Source organism: Merops nubicus, unplaced genomic scaffold (genome assembly GCF_000691845.1).
Source record: "Merops nubicus isolate BGI_N331 unplaced genomic scaffold, ASM69184v1 Scaffold46809, whole genome shotgun sequence".
Lineage (NCBI taxonomy): Eukaryota > Metazoa > Chordata > Aves > Coraciiformes > Meropidae > Merops > Merops nubicus.
This window is the reverse complement of record NW_008632585.1, coordinates 13,069-25,954: the sequence shown is the minus strand read 5'-3', so window position 1 is coordinate 25,954 and position 12,886 is coordinate 13,069. Positions and strand designations below refer to the sequence as shown.

The following is a 12,886-nucleotide window of genomic DNA, read 5'->3' as shown; positions in this document are numbered from 1 at the left end:
AACCCACATGTCTGGACACTGAGCTTCAGTTGAATACACAATTTAGCCTGCTTAAGACACTACTCTTTCTTCAGAGCAGACCTATTTATAATGCCTTCTATGAATATTTCCTTTGGTGTGAAAAGTGATCATGCTTTGGGCTTATTTGCTATCTTCTTTAGTCTTTATAAGAATAGCAGATACTTGAATTCTCTCTGTAGCACTGTGGAAATACAGCTTGGCAGGGTACAGTTGCCCAAGTTCTTATTTAGATGATGACTAATTGCAGAATTCAAGCCTGTGGTAGGAATGTCTGAGCAGGTCTTGGAGATCAGAGAGGGAACTAAGTAAGGCACAGAGAACTAGGCAAGTATACAGTAAACATGAATTTCATTTTAAGACTTAACCATTTCTTGTACAGTGCCAAATGTCAACAAAGTTTTACTCTAACTTGCCTGAGGTTTGTCACATTCATTTTTAGGTTCACAGATGAGTTTTGTGACCTGAGCAAATCGACACAGAAAGAGACATATGGTAGAATCATACTGCCAAGTTAGCTCTAAACATTTGTAACTTCGAGGGTCTCCATTTACCCATTTCTCCACTAAAAACATATTTCTTCAGGTGGGAGAAAGCATGAATTACAATAATTCTCAAGCTACCTGGTAACTCCTAATATTTGGGTACTTGAAAGAGCATTCTTAAAAATAAACAGAGAAACAAACACCAAAACACTAAATCAAACACCCAGTCTCAAAAATACACAAGGACCACACTATTATTAAATCTGTAATTACATGTTCCTTCAATTTGGAAAAACAACTTGAAAACAGCATTATCAGACGGGATATTGGTTCCCAAATCACAAGTTTTCATTCCCACACCAATTACTACCAGAACTGGAAAAGCAAAGCCAACCCCATTTTTTTTACTCCCCTAGTGTAAAAGGTTCTGCAAGCCCCAGTCTGAATGGAATTCAGAGAAGTGGAAATAGTTTCACTATTACATAGTGAAATTATATCTGCCATATTTTCACTAGTACAGTGTTCCACTTCAGCTATTCTTAAATAGTTTCTATCACAAGAGAAACTTGTAATACTTACTCTCCAAATCAGATATGATGAGATTGTCATGAAGTTTCACAGCACGATGCTGCTCTACTTCATCCTCCAACTCAAAGATAGTTTCTTTCATGTCACTTCTCTCAGTCTCTTTTTCATCTAGTTCTGTCCGAAGTTTCTCTAAAGTCACATTGAGATCCTCAATTTGTTTCTTGGCTTCTTCTTGGAACACTCGGTATTCATCTTCAACCTGAAAAAGAACATACCTTACCATAACTAAACTGCTTGCATTTTAAAGCATGCTTTTAGTTTCCTTACTACCACACTTAAAATATATTTCTGCAACCATAAAAAAAAATATGGGACAAGTCAGGTGTAAGCCTTTAGAATGTATTGTTATAGTCCAACAACTCTCCTGACCTAAAGTTAGACTCTTTTATTCTCAAGCTAAATATAGGAGCATTTCCCAGCTCCTCTAAGAGCAGTATCCTGTTTTCAAGTGAAGCAACACCACAGTACCAAGGCTGCGATTTCATGAGCAGCTCATCCAATTTCACATCTAGCTGCCATAGAATGGGAGGAGGCGGAGGGGAAACTCTTTACCTTTTTTTTCTCTTGCCAAAAAAACGGGCCTGGCTGTCTTGTGTGCATCAATTTTAGTACTTGGTGGACCTGTGAGATGATTAATTTCCCTAACCAAGTAGATGTGAGATGTGCTAGTGAGTTGAAGTAGTTCTCAGAGAGGTTTTACAAGCTATCGAACTGAATTAAAAGAAAAAGGAAAAGAGGTAGTACACTTCTCCCTGCCAGGAGCAGCAAGGCTGCCTCACGAAACTGCAACATGAGGCACAAGGAGGGATCAGAGGCACAGTAAATATACAGCAGCAAAAATAGGGTGCCTGAAGAACAAGAGGAATTAGGTCATGGCTTAGGGTGGGTCAATGCAGTCAGGCACCAATTTAATTGTAACAGACAAAATGCCATGCTTTAAATAATCTGTTTGTTTGTTTGTTTTTAATTTTAATAGCACTACTCAACTTTAATAATTAATATGTTGGGTTTTTTTTTTCCTCCTGAGTTAAGGTTGATTCTAACTGGCTGGTGATCATGACTAACGTGGATTTGCATCTACTTCATACTTCAGACATGAAATTTAACATATATTTTCTCATCAGGAAGATACACCCTTAAATGTCTACTTAAATTATTACATAAACTTTATTTTTATTTTTACATTAAATTATGGTAAACAGTTTTACTAGACATATTTAATAGATAAATTAGTTATATCGGAGTCAAAATAGCTACTCTAAAACTAGAAACATACATTTAAATCCAAAACCCAGTCAATACACAAGCTGCTCCTGGATGGATCATCAGTAAAAAACCCATGAGTATCTGCCATATTTAATAACTGTTTAAAAGCTTATAAAAATGTCCAGGGTTTTTTGTTCGTTTGTTTTAAATTCAAAACTAAAATATGTACTCAGTAAATTAATCTGGTAAAATCTTCCATTTACCTCAAAATTAGCAATGCCTTGATTGGAGAAAATATACATTTTTGCTTTATTATTAGTTTAAGTTAACTGAACTTGAATAAACTGAAACTTCAAAATATTTTCTCAGGACATGTGAAAGTCCTACAAGTCATTAAAAGCTGGGTTATCACTCCAGACTTTGACTCCCAGTGTTTTCTCAGTGACGTCCCTCTTCCACCAGTTTGGCACTAACTCCTTGAAATTCTTGCAGAAGGCCTGCAACTTAAACAAAATTCATACAGCATCTTACATTCTGTTTAAGTTTGGCCCTTGAAATAAGTTGTGGGGTTTAAACAGCAATATTTTTTAAATTGACATGACAGTTACCTTGTCCCTGAAGGTATCCATAAGTATTTTTAAAAAGGCTTCTGTCATTTTCATAATAGAAGTTAAGAGTAAGTAACCAGCCCTAACACTACTGCAATCCAACTAACCTCGTAATTCATCCTGTACTTCTGAAACAACTGCAGTGACCAACAGCACGTCATGGTGTACACAGGATGTTAAAATAGAAGTTTGTTTTAAACAGTACCTTAGCAATGGCATCTTGCAGTCGATTGGCATCATTGCGAGTGTGTGCCAGTTCTTCTTGCAGACTACTGGCCAACGTCTCTGCCTTTTCTTTATCCAGCCTGACACTCTCCAGCAAATCCTGTATATCCGATTTATCTCCAGAGTTGTGTATAGAATACAACTCAGCCACTTTCTGCTTCTCATGCTCTAACTGAGCTTTCAGCCTGTTCATCTCAATCTGGTCACTGGCTACTGTGGCTTTGTACTCCTCTAAGGTAGATGCTATGGCTGTTTTGCTTTTCTGCTCTGACTCAATGATCCGTTCCATGTGGTGATTTCGTTCTTTTAATGCCCCTATCATTTCTTGGGCCTCCTTGTTGTCTTGTTCTGCCATCTTCAAAGTGTTGCTCAAGTGCTGCTGAACACCTAACAGCTGCTCTCGCTCGAACCGAGCGTTCTCTGCGAGGTCCATATAACGCTGCTCTAACTCCATGTAGCGACCACTTTTCATATCTTCATCAATTACATAAGAAATATGGTGTTCATCTAAAAGGGACCGAAAATACTCAATCTGACGGCTGAAGTGTTCTAGCTTGTCACTCTGCTGGCACAAAGATTCCATAAGGATTACTTTTTCCTCCCCAAGTCTTTCGTTTTCACTGTTTAGCTCTTGCGTTATTTGCTGCAAATCTGCAAGCTCTTGAAGTGTGGCCTGGAGCTCTTCAGCTGTGCTGTGTTGATTCTCTTCCATTTGATGTATCCGCTCCGTCAGACAAGCTACAGACACTTCACTTGCATTGCCACTGCTTCCCTTCCTAGATCTTTCTATGCTTGGTACACCTTCAGACTCTGAAGATGATGGAGCATCTAAAGCATCATCACTTGATGTCAGTGGCTGATAAACTTCACTGCACTCACTGTCTAAATTATCCATGGAATTACTATGTTGGTTGTCCATCAAAGTGTTTTCATCCTGACTTAACAAGTCTTCCATTGATCCAGGAGCAGAACCTTCCACTGAAGATGTCAGAGTACCACCACCATCACTGTGGCTGCCAGCTGTAATTTCTGGACTCAAAGACTGATAGCCGAAGAGTTTTTCAGAGTTGTCCAGCCTTTGTTCCAAAGAAAAGCCTAAAGCATTTAGTCTGTCTTTTAACATTCGATTCTCATTCTTCAGCTGGTTGAGCTCTTCTCGGATGGCAGTGTTTTGTTCCTGTAACTGTAGCAACGTAGACTCTACATCAGTTGGCTGATGGACAACAATGGCCTCTTTTTCTTCAGATTTTTCATCACCTTCAAGCTGATCTTCGTTAAGTCCCAGCTGAGCACGCATATCCCTCAGCTCATTCCTCAGATGCAAGATTTCCACATCTTTAGTTTTCGCCAGTGTCAGGAGATCGCTGACCTTTGCTTCCAGTGCAGCTTTGTCACTGATCTGGTTGTCTGACTTGGACTTGCTCATTCGGAGATCCGAGTCGGGGTTGGCGCGGCTGCGGGAGCGCTTCGCCAGCACGGTATCGCTGGGCCCCTGCCCAGCCAGAGGCAGCTTTTTGCTCTGGCTTAACCGGGAACGATCACGCATTCTTTCTCTGGAAGAACTTGACTCTTTATTTCCAGATGAAGTGCTACGCTTCGTTGTGGAACTCGTACCTATATGTTTTTTGAAAGTTAGGAACATTAATGTAAAATACGGGATCTGTAACAGAACACCGTGTATTTTGTATCACCAACACAGTGGCTGATTTTCCGAGTCACGCTAGTAAACACGTTTCAGAAACATTTAGAGTAAACATTTATACAATCTTAATCACAAAGCCCTGCAGTTATTTTGATGCACATCTTATCAATTGCTATGCTTTACCAGTATTTTGAAACTGAGTCAGATGTTAATGTTTAACATTTGCAAATTTCTTCTGTCTTCAAGAGGTTCTGATAAATTGTACAAAAACTGCAGCAGTGCTATTCTTACAAGTTCAAATTTGTCTCTTCTCAGTAGATTTAAATGCAAGCTTTAAAGTGATGAATTGCATATTCTAATTCCCAAAAAATAAAGTTAAGGGTTTTTTCTGTTTTCATCTCATTTCATAGAGATATTTCATCTCATTTCACGAGGATAGATTATTACTACTTTATTTCCAGATGCTTTACAACTTTGCAAGCATTACTGAATTCAAAACATAGCAATGTATGGCAAGACTTACTTCCATCCATACTGGTAACACACTAAATAATTTTACTTTCCTGAACAGTTTATGAAAGCTCCTTTACTTTATTTCTACAAAACAATACAGACTGTCCAAAATGTTGACTGTGACAAGTAATCACATCTTAGAGATTCAGGGCTTGTGGCATGGATTTTTTTTTTAGACGTATTATTTTAGACAAATCTATGATTCTCTATATTAATTATATTATCTAGTTTTATATAGTAATTCCATAATGAGTATTGAAAAAATAAAAATTAACACCCTCCAAAAAGGCATTTAGATTATTAGGCAAAGGAAAAGAGCACAGGAGATGTCCGATTTGATCATGGCCTTACTGACCACTTCATTAGGCAGACTGATTCTCAATACATAATAGGAAAATAAAAAGCCACTCAACTACCATCTTTAAGAATCAATATTTCCATTTACCTGCAATAGTTTTGGGTTTATTTTCCAGACTGTTCATGATCGTCCCTGAAGCTGATGATGCTGTTGATACACACGTGCTCTTCTTTGCCTTGACACCATTGGTCATTGTCACTCCACTACCACCAGCCATCCCTGCTAAGAGGTCATCATTACTCTTAGTCTGAAAGAAAGAGAAGCAGCAGCTTTAAGACAGCTGGCTGAGTAGTCTGCATAGCCAACATTTCTTCTGCGAAAGATTCCGTCAGTTTAAAAAGTACATATTTGACCAGTCATGTGTCTATGCAAGAATGCTGAAAAGTATAAATGCACCGCACTGTGCAGAGCTGGTAAGTTAAAACTGAACTTTTACATATGTTCTCATATGTAATGTACTGCTTACGTATGACTGACCATAGAAACAGACTCTTCTCTCCCCTAGATAAAATGATTAATTCTTCAATACCAAAGGAAACAAACAAACAAACAAAAAACATTAAGGAAAGCACAGTAACGCAATACAGTGTTACACTTCTCAATTTTGACTGAAAGTTTGCTTATGCATAAAAATGAAGACAATCTTAGGTAATTAAACCATCAAATACTAGGAAGTGAGTATAATGTCCTTCGACACAATATGCATTTTCAAGTGTTTTCTGGACACGATCAAATCAAACAACAACAACAACAACACAATCAATCCAACCTTCATAAAATACTCTTCCCAGCTCAAAATATTAAGCTATAAACCACTAGAGACTAGCACAGTATTCAGAGTGGGGTGGGAAAGCCACCCTAACCTTATATCTTTGCCTTGTTTTCATGCTCTTTACTCAGTGCTCTCAGAAACAGGATGTTTGTTTGATGGACTTTTTGTCTGACCATGTATGATCATTCTTGAAATTTCTGTTAGCCACAAAAGCTGCCTGCAATATGACGGGGCAGTAAGCACAGGAGGCTCAAGAACTTAATTTCCAAACAGACAATGAATCTTTCACAATAAAAGAAACTCTAGAAATACTACATTCTTAAGTATTAATTGGCAGGCTTCACAACTCTTCAAAATGCAATTTTCAAATGGCAAAACAATAAAATATGCTAAACATTTTTCCCATTATAAGGCCAAGAAAAATTAAAAGAGAACAGCTGTGTTAGCAGCATTCCTTAAGTAACTGTATTATTCAGCTGCGTAACACATTTGAAGTCTCAACCAGCATCTCAACTAAAAGGTAGTGCTTAGGAATTAACCAGTTACTTTACCTCATGACTCTTCAGTTCTGCAGGTTTGTAACTTCTAGCTCCCAGACATATTCATGTTAAAAACTATATGCCAGACATTATGAGTCTATACATTATGAATGAAGGTACACTTGCTTAATTAAAAGAAGAAAGTTGCCTCTCACTCCATTAGTTTCCATACAGTTTCTTTTTGCAAGCATGAATTTCAGAACAGTTAGGAACACTGATCACAACACTGTGGAAAGGGCAGGGGTAAGATTTGTGCCATTTACAAAGACAAGCAGCTCCAAAACAAAAGGGAGCTTGGGAACAGAACATGTTTGTTCTGCATGCAAATGGTAGATATACAGATAATTTAGAGAGAGAAACAGGTATTTGTAAGGGTAAAATCCTCTAGGACAAGAACGTTTTTATTAAATCATGCAGAGAATGGTACAGACTTCTAAAAAGGTTTATAAAAGGCTAGAAGGAAACACCCTAACATTCTGTGATTCTGTGATACTCTGAGGCACTAGTTTGATGTGCATCTAAGCCAGCTCTTCTGCTAAGAAAAAGCCACTGTTGTTCTGTCCTGCTCTTCTCTGTGTGCTCACATACTGTGCTGTGTAAACTGAAGCCTTTTCAAAGGGCTCTTGCCTCCCAGGAGCCAGATCAACTCCTTGATCTGCAATGTCATCCAGCCATGTAAAACAGCAGATGCAATGTAAGTCCCAATGAGAAAATAAATATGTTGGAGGGCTACAAACTCAACAAAGCCCACACTACTCATGTGGAGGGGAAGAGCTGAGCACAAACTGCTACTGCATGGCAACCCCCTGTTAACCTGTACACCAACAAGATTCTGTATCTATTCTAAACTAATTTTGTGGGCATGGGAGTATAAGGGGAGGGAAACAAGCCTGTGATGCAACTATCACCTAAACCAAGCTATTACAAGAAGGCATTGAAAAGTGATTTTCTGTTTCGCTACGGAATTGGATTCTGCCAATCAGCCTGCAAACCTGATAGTTCAAGAGGACTGTTAGCTGTCAGCATTTTTACCCTGTTGAAAGAGCAGGGAAATTAGATTAAGCTATTAGACACTTGTACTACAAGTACATGTTATCAAGCCAAATAGGTCAAGATGTGACTCAGCTTAAAAAAAAAAAAAGCTAAGTAAAATAAAAACTTTCTGACATTAGTCATCTCCAGTCCTTGCTGAACAAAGGAATTTAAGACAGCCATTCTTCCTCCAATTTACCCATAAACTATTTCTAGTCTAGGTTGGAAGGCACTGGCTCCTCTGCAGCCAGTTAGGAAACAGTTTCTCAAAACTGTAACACTACACTCTTGGCAAAGGAAATTAGCAAAGCTTTGGAAAAATTATAAACCAGCAGCTCTTTTTTCTTAGTGTTCCACAACGGCAACAATTCTTGACTGTAAAAATCAAAGTATTTTTGGAGTGTATACTTTTAATGGTAGCAAAATCAATGTCATATGTTTATTTAACAGCTTTTTCCTCAAGGAAGAACAGTTTCTCCCACTTACTGAGAACAATGCAATCCTGCTTAGCATTAAAACCCTTATATTAACATATGAAAAGATAGAAAATATCATAATTAGAAATGCTTAACTGGACCTATTTTCTGATTTTCTCTATAAAAAAACCTTTATAATTATGAGGGAAAACAGAATATGAATTGTATAACTTTCAGTGCAATGAAACTTGAATGATCACCTCTGCAATTCGTTCCATCTTAGTTTCTCAATGTATATCCTATTTACTGCACTGCAATCAAATCTCTTTATAAATATATCTAATTATTCCCTACCTGGGATTTTCTTTGATGCTTGCTGTTGTTGCATTTGAGTGCTTCAAACAAACTTCACAACAATCTATAATTAAGTGACTGCATTTTGCAAACAGAATATTGAAGCCTACACACATGAATACTTGAAAACACATTGTAATTTTTAATATTCAAATATTTGTCTCCAAGTCTTGGCTTTTCAGGACACTGGATTTTGTAATTAATTTGTATGAAGTACAGCTGCCATCTTATTACAGTTGTATCAGCATGATCACAAGCACGCCAGCTGAAGAAGTCAAAACCCAATTATCTTAAAAACAGGAACAAACTTATCTGCAGAGTACTTTTTGACAGAATAACAACTAGAAATGGCTGGCAGTTAACCTTCTGCTGTAATAATGGGGGTGGGGGTACTAAACATTTACAAAAGTCCTGGGCAATGTGGGAGCCAAAAACATACAAAGAAGTAACCAACAAAAGGGCATTCTGAAGAAGACAGACAAACTGACCTCTGGAAGAGTATTCAGCTGTACACAAGGGTGGATCTCACAGTTTCTTCCTGTGCTCACTGTCCACACACTTTGAAAATGCCACAAAAAAGGTGGAACAATGTAGAGTGAAAGACGCCCACCCAAAGCTGAACACCAGCCTAGGGTTGTACCATGAAGGGGATAGGGAAAAAACCATACTATAACTACAAGGCAATTTTCCATTTTGCAATATTATTACTGACTGAATTAAGATTGGTATAGTACTGTGTTTACCTCTCCTTAATAGTGGCCTTTCATTCAATATCCAACTCAAAGTTTTCTGTATCTATACACACATTTAAAGTTTGAGGACCAAATTAGTGAGCTATTCCAATTACAGTTATTTAATGCCAGCTTTTTTTGTTGTTAAGGAATATTAAATGAAATTCATATTACACACACCATTTCATCACGTCTAAGAGATCCTACAACTACTATGAGGAAAACATAACAAACGCTTTATCAACAAGATCAAATATAAAATGGTACAAAAAATTATCTTAAAAATAATACAACTTGTTATTGATACTTCTTTCAAGCCTGTAATTATAAATGTGATTTGGCAGCATCAGTAAGTCAAGAAACCATGAATGACTTTGTTGTATAAGTATGGAACACTTCAAGAAGATTCATTATTATTAAGTCACACAGCTGACACAACAGCAGCTTAACAAGTAGATGACCTTTAACTGTATGAGTAAGTCTGGCTGTAAAATAAAGCTGAGATAAGTCTTCATACTTAAAAGAAGAATTTTTAAACATACAATTGTCCTTATTTATAAACCTACACCCAGAGTCAGCAGTGTTACTAATGTAAGTAAAATTGTGAAAGCACACTGGGTCAAATTTCTTCAGTGTTAGATCATCCTCATCCTCTCATCTCACTGAGAGGTATGACATAAGAAACCTGATAAGTAAACTATAAAGGACTTTTGTTTCCATATTCTTTAAGTGGTTTCTAGAAATACAAAATAAGTCCAGTCAACAAGCATTAAAAGATTATTTAAAGTTAAGAAAAACTGCAAGATATGCTGGGTGACAGAGGAAAGGGGGGGCATGGGGAAAAAAGCTAGCTGAAACCTGGCTTGCAAGTTCATCAGCAAAATCATTAACCATTCTTTCATAAAAGAAAAGCAAGAAAAAGAGAGAAAGGGAACACACCCTTTGACTTCAGTAATCCTGCATAGCTACTAGAGAGAGACCTCAGCCCTTACCACCTCTTTAATTTTAGGTCTTTATTTGCCGTTTATTTAGATGGCCTACCTGGTTCAGGTCCCCGCTGCAGACACCAGCCCTTCTCCGTGTGCTGCTCATGTGCCCGAGGGCGGCGGCGGCAGCAGCGCCACAGCTCGAGTGCTGGGCTGTAGAGAGGCAAAGGAGGTGGGTCCAGCCATGCGTCCATGCCAGGAGAAGGAGGCAGACCAGGCAGGCTCACAGCAGCCCTCCAACCCAAATGTCTTTGCTCCCAGGTGAAAACTTCACACCAGCACACCTCAGAATGGTTTGGGTTTTTTTTGTTGTTGTTGTTGAAAACCATATGCTCCTAAATCTACTGCACTGTTTTGCTAATATAAAGAGAAAACCTCTACCTTTGAACTTGTTCTAAGAGCAAGAATCAACTTGTGAAATTTAGCTCAAGCAGCACTTCACACAAAGCAAAGGCCAAAACAGCTCGATGAATGCAGCTGCACTGACCTGACACAGACCACTGATAGCAGAAAGTTTCTCATGTTAGATACCTCATTAGTCCTTTTTCAGAATTAGTAAATAACTCTTATCAAATCCCATTAGTCACAGACACACCATTCAAGCATAACACACGACACTACTAATAACATCCATCAGAATGCAGCTTCCACACTGCTCCTTTTGCAGAGCAGGCAAGTTCCGCAAAGTTATTGCTTTCCATCACATCAAACACTGAAATATGAAAAATAACAGCACGAATGCCACACAGGGTCCTATCACCCTGCCCAGCACTGTGTAACTATACAAATTGCCTGCAGTTATCCACACAACAAACCTCTAGTCTAAGCTACATTAAAGATATGCCTTAAAATTTTACTCTTTTTAAAGCTGCATTGTAAAAAATACAAAAGAAACATAACATTCTACTGGTTGTTACCTTCAAAAGAGAAGCTGATGTCCCAGTTTTGGAGAGTTTTGTTACTGCAGACACTGAGGAGCCGTTTTCTGGTTTGGCTTTTTCAGTTGTTTGAGTTTTATTTACTCCAGGCACTTTGGGCACTGAGCCAACACTCCTGCTTGCTTTCTTCATTCTGGGCTGTCTGTTTATGATGCATTTACAAACAAATCTACAAGCAGAAAGAAAGAAATTTTAAATTTAAAATACAAGTGAAAAGCAATGCCTTTTTTTATAATGCTCTGTTTAAGACCAGAAGTCCAGAACAGCAGTAAAGACCACAAATTAGAGCCAAACAGAACACATGTGACTGACCAATGGTTTTTGCTTTTTTAAAAAGGAATTTCTACCAAGAACTAAGTGCTTCCTACAGCGCCATTCCAAATTATAATTTTTTTTTCAGTTCTTTCTAAAAATGGCACTGAACTGAGGATATTTTATAAGTGACCCATGTTGCCGAGTTCACTCGTTAGCTAGCAAAAGAAAGGCTTATTAGGGCAGCAACGTTCTTTATTGCTGACTGTGGGAAGGAAAATACTGTGGGAGTATTCTGGCAATAGCCTGACTACCAGCAACACTGGATCTGAGAAAAGATTACCACCAGCTTGGTAACTGAAGTAGAGAGAGTAACAGCAGCTGCAGAAGAAAAAAAAAAAGTATTTTATAAAAATTAAAAGAAGTTGAAAAATTCAGATTCCCTGAAACTACTTATTAAAAAAAATCACATTAATGAACACATGGGATTTTACAAAATCTAACACTAATCACATGATAAAGAGGATTAAGAAACCAAAAGTAACCCACCACACTTCTGTCAGGACACTTCAGCGTCTTTTTCTTGCCTTCAGGTTTTCCCAAACAGCAGACAAGTGTCAACACTGTCATTCCAACCATGAGCAAGCAAACAAAACCCCAGAAAACAAAGCTGACTTTACTCAAACCAGGAGCAGCTGCTGCAGACCTGAACACTGCACTTATCACAAGAACTGCTAATTCTGTAAGACAACCTAAGAAAGGTAGGCCAGCCAACAGCCATAATTTGAAGCATGGACTACCAGAAAGAGTAGATGCACTGGGATCTTCTCCCCTCTTGCAAGAGGCAGATAGTTGGCAGCTGTTTTCTTCATCTCCCCTGAGTCAGAAGACGCAGAGCAGAAGATTAAGGGGGAGAAACTTCCACTCCCATTTCAGTCTTACATATTCTGGGTGGAAGTAAGTGATCAGGTTTATCTGAGCCCAGTATCCTGCAGCTGATTAGAAACTTGAAAATCACCTAGTTGTTTCCATCCCTTGAAAAGTGCAGCATTTCAAAGGTACAAAAAGCAGACTGATTACTGAGTGCATGAGATGTACAGCAAAACCACAGCAATCAGGGGTACTAATTAATTTCAGCTAACACCATTAACACCACACACTTACACGCACTCCTTCCTCCACATCACCACTTCAGCTGCACACAAGTATATTTGAAGTATGAC

The 12,886-nt window shown here is 38.2% G+C and overlaps 1 protein-coding gene across 1 annotated transcript; it reads right to left on the bottom strand.

Moving 5' to 3' along the window:
* Positions 1–434: 434 nt before the first annotated feature.
* On the bottom strand, positions 435–11,573 carry SPECC1L (sperm antigen with calponin homology and coiled-coil domains 1-like; the record flags this gene model as incomplete). The annotated part of the gene is made up of 5 exons (XM_008947950.1): positions 11,391–11,573; positions 5,731–5,890; positions 3,111–4,744; positions 1,083–1,290; positions 435–583 (listed from the first exon to the last, which is right to left on the bottom strand). Coding segments are annotated over exons 1-5 (2,304 nt in total), but the record flags the coding sequence as incomplete, so codon positions are not given.
* Positions 11,574–12,886: the final 1,313 nt, after the last annotated feature.